This window comes from Hordeum vulgare, chromosome 3H, assembly GCF_904849725.1.
Source record: "Hordeum vulgare subsp. vulgare chromosome 3H, MorexV3_pseudomolecules_assembly, whole genome shotgun sequence".
Classification (NCBI taxonomy): Eukaryota; Viridiplantae; Streptophyta; class Magnoliopsida; order Poales; family Poaceae; genus Hordeum; species Hordeum vulgare.
Window position 1 is genome coordinate 77178593 of NC_058520.1, and position 4221 is coordinate 77182813.

At 45.4% G+C, this 4221-nt stretch overlaps 1 protein-coding gene across 1 annotated transcript; it reads left to right on the forward strand.

Annotated features, from left to right (window-relative positions):
• Nucleotides 1-264: 264 nt before the first annotated feature.
• LOC123439561 (zinc finger CCCH domain-containing protein 1-like) lies at nt 265-1691 on the forward strand. Its single transcript, XM_045116257.1, has 2 exons — nt 265-962; nt 1075-1691. The coding sequence occupies exons 1-2, from the start codon at nt 551-553 to the stop codon at nt 1335-1337; spliced, it is 675 nt and encodes a 224-aa protein (XP_044972192.1). The 5' UTR covers nt 265-550; the 3' UTR covers nt 1338-1691.
• The last annotated feature ends 2530 nt before the right edge of the window (nt 1692-4221 follow it).

Genomic DNA, 4221 nt, shown 5'->3' on the forward strand with positions numbered 1-4221 from the left:
TAAGCTACCTATAAAAATTACAATCAAGGATGACAATTTTCTTCAATAAGCATGTGACAAATCTTGCTATGTTCAGGTTTTAGGCAAAAAAATTCATGGTTATTAAAAGAAACTGCCATCCTCACCATAACATAAATTTAAAATTAAAAAACGTTTGATTTGCCATGCTAAAAATCGGACATCAGTTTTCTAATGTTCATATGAAAAAGAAACGCCACCTTCCGCAGGCACGCACGCTTCACGGGACACCCCACTGGAAGCGGATTGCACCGCGGGTCCGCGGCGTTCGATCCTCCGATACCCAATGCCAATCCAAACAGAAACCCCCAATCAGTTTCGCAATCCTCAGCACAGCCAGCAAACGGACGCGATTCCAACCCGATCCCGGCTGCAGAGGCAGGAAATCCCCCAGAAATCCAAAGCCCCCTCCTTCCCTATAAATCCATCTCCGCATCGCAGTCTCTCTCGCTACCCCTGGTCCTCCTCTAGTCAAATCTGTCTACCCGGCTGCGCCAACCTAGGGTTTAGTCCGGCGGCCAGCAGCTAGCCAATGGAGGGGGAGAGCCGCGCCGCCGCCGCCAACGCCTTCAACGGCGCCCCGATACGCCGCTGGGCGGAGGACGTGATCGTGCTGTCCTCGGGGAGGCCGCCGCGGTCCGAGGAGGCGGTGGCGGGGCAGGGGCAGCGCACGGAGACGCCGCCGGAGAAGCTCTACTACAAGACCAGGCTCTGCGACAAGTACGAGGCCAGCGGCCGCTGCGTCTACGAGGACAGTTGCACCTTCGCGCACGGCCGCGCCGAGCTGCGCCCGCCGGTCGCCCCCCCCTCCCACGCCGTTTGGCGCAGGCCGCACGACCAGGAGCACGGCGGCGGGAGGGTGGGCCACAACTTCAGGGACAGGGGCACCTGCCATTTCGGGGACAAGTTCGCCTTCCCCCACGCCGCCGCGCCGGCACCACCTGGTACGCACGCTTCCTGTGCTACTCTAGATCGCGCCCGCGCGCAAGTGTACATGGCCGATCGCGTCGGGATCTCACGAAACATGCCCTCGATTTGTTGACTCCTCCTGCCCAGGTCACGCGATTCACATCACCGGGGACCAGAAGCTGCTGGCCGACGAGCGGAGGACCGCCACGCGGCCCGCGATGCCATCCTCGGCGACGCGCTACGGTGCTCCGGGCCCCGCCAGGGCGTTCCCGCCGGTGCCTGTCCCGGCCGCGCGTGATCGTTTTGGCCAGATGCCCGAGGAGGACGGTGGCCAAAAGCCCAACAGGCTGATGCTCATGAGCCTCCGGAAGACCAGCGGCATCTACGGCGACTGGCCGGAGCAGTACTGAGTCTGATCGATCAGCCGTCCACCATGGTCGCATACCCATATATATATTTAATTCACATTGCTGATACATAGCAACAAGAAAATGGGTGGGGTTGATCTTTCTCTGAAAGTGAACAACTTTATCATTGTGGTATTTACCTGTGCTGCATGATTCCAACTGTTCTGATTAATCTGAGGCATGTTGTCGATCATCCAAGGACTAATCAGTCACGATACCAAAATTTGCTTACAATGTTCATCAAGATCATGATATTGATACAGTACCAGACCTCGGCCATCCAGGCACTCGTACATGCCGCTAGCTCCTCCTTCATTTCTCTGCTATTATGTTCCATATGTTACAATTAGTGACTACACCCACATTGTACTTGCAGATTGCTCGTGCGTTATTACAGGCTATAATGGGTATATAAATAAATCAAATAAATAATTAAGACCATGTTCAAGTTCGAAGCTCATTTCTCCCTCGTACTTCCATGTGTCTAATCGTCCGGGGGAAAAAATGTCATTGTTCGGATTATTCATTATGTTATCTCCAACACACATGCCTAACATAAAATTCATTCTTCACGACATCTGCCCCGCTCGATTTTTCATCGTACCGAGACATTTCTTGCTGGAGCCATCTTCTTTAAAACCGGATGGCGCTCATCTCACCTTTGTCTTGTGTTGCAACACCGACAAAAAAAATTCATTTTACAATATAATAGAGTGAGTTAAAATAACACATACTATTGCCACAAAATAACAAATAAGTATCAAGATCATTATCAAAGGTCCATCCAATTTTGCAAATGCACTCGGTGAAATATCAATCTTTTCAAGGGTTTGTAGTTGTGTCGCAACATGTACCAATGTAGTGTCGTGTTGTCCTCGCCCACAAACGTTTCAGCAACTGCCAGTGTGTGGACATCCGGGAGAGCATGATTGCCATCCATCTTGGTGAACACTTGGTCATCCATGTCAGGTACGCATGGTGGCTGTTGTACATGTTAACAAGCGGTGATCGGTCGTGTCACTAAGAGCCTGTTGAATGTACTTAATCGCGAAGATTTCAATTGACACAATTAATTGCATGTTTAATAATTAATTAGATGCATAATTAATTACCTAACTAATTCTTTCATGCGTAAATAAGCGCCAACCAACTAAATCAACTGATTATCTGCCACGAAAAAAATCCATACTTTTAATTATCAGAATTAATCGTGTGTCTAATTAATTAATTAAATTAATGACTTAATTTTCAAATTGATTAGATACAAAAAATCTTATTTAAATGGCCGTAATTAATTATATATATAATTAATTGTCTAGCTAATTATTATTTTTTGCGAATTACTTGTCTAGCTAATTGATTGCACTAATGATTTGTTTTTTAAATTGATTAATTGCTCGATTTTCAAATTATTTTCACATAAATGTCTGCTATGAATGACGACCAAGTAAATATGTTCTTTGTTAATAACTAGCAAAAGAGCCCGTGCATGCATTGCAACGGAAGAGAATATAACACACGCTCTGAACGCAATATATTTTTACATGGCATCACATTTGTGTTGCCGATTAAAACACAACGAAAACACGTTTGAATGTACAGTCATTCGGAATAAGATGAGAAATATGTTGTTTCTCCCCACGAGGTTTTCCGGTTTTCCAAAGGTGTGCATGTGTGGTTAACGATGTTTTCTTTCCTCTCAATTTGGTATTAATTTATTGGATGTTTATTGCAATTCGTATCGTCGTCGGAAATAGAGAAAAAAAAGACCATGCACTACAGATTAAGTTTGCACCAAAAATAATATTTAAGAACTATTCAACAGCTAAAAATAGCATCTTATTTAGATTCTGCACATTTTTTTAATCAAATTTCATATATAACATGTTAAAATCGGAGTTACGGTTTAAAAGATATGGATAATTTTGTTTTAGATAAAATGTGGATTGATTAACTGAAAAGTCAGGTTTTTTTTATTAAAACGAAAAACATTTCGGCTGATTTAAATCCGGACTGCGGGTTGTTGATTACCTGAAACATGAGGGGGTTTTCTAAAAAATACAAAAAAAAAAACGATTAGTTTTTGACTTAAATCTGGATTGCGGGTTGATTACCTGAAACATCAGGGGGTTTTCTAAAAAATGAAGAAAAAAACGATTCGTCCTCCAACTTAAATCCGGACTGCAGGTTGATTTTGGAAAACGTTAGGGGCTTTTTTGTAAAAATGACACGACGGACTACAGAAGGAATGGGCACTTTATTATTACGGAGAGAAGATATTACACATTTGAGACGCCTCTTGAATTGTTCGATTGAGTCTTTGTGGTAAAGACACATTTGAAGTGGATTGCCTTTATGTAAGGCCTATCGAGTATCGTAGGACACGAAAACGAACTTTTTAACATTTGAATGCATATATTTGATTTGAGAATGTAGCCTACTTGGCTATCTGTGTGACTAACAAAAGATATAATATGACCCACGAACGTTTCTACGTGGCGGTCCGACAACCTGCCTTCCACTATGCCGCACGTCATCCATGGTGTCACTCACTAGGTCTCTCCGCAGGGGCATGCGGATGCGTACGCCCATCTTGAACTCCCTCACCATGTACTTGGCGTCCGTGCAGCGGTCGCCCGACTATGGAAACACCATCACGGAAAGCCCCGCCACTAGCGTCTCCAACGTGGACTGGTAGTCTTGTAGCCACAGTGCCTACGGAAGGACGTCGTGGACGGATGCCTGAGGACTAGGTCACGCGGGCTCCACGACACTGTGATGTCGTGCCCGAGGACCGAGTCAAGGTTCCCTTCCGGGAGCATCGTGCTGAAGTCAAAAACTCGCATACGTTCGAATCAAAGAAATCAACGAACGATTAAAAAGCATG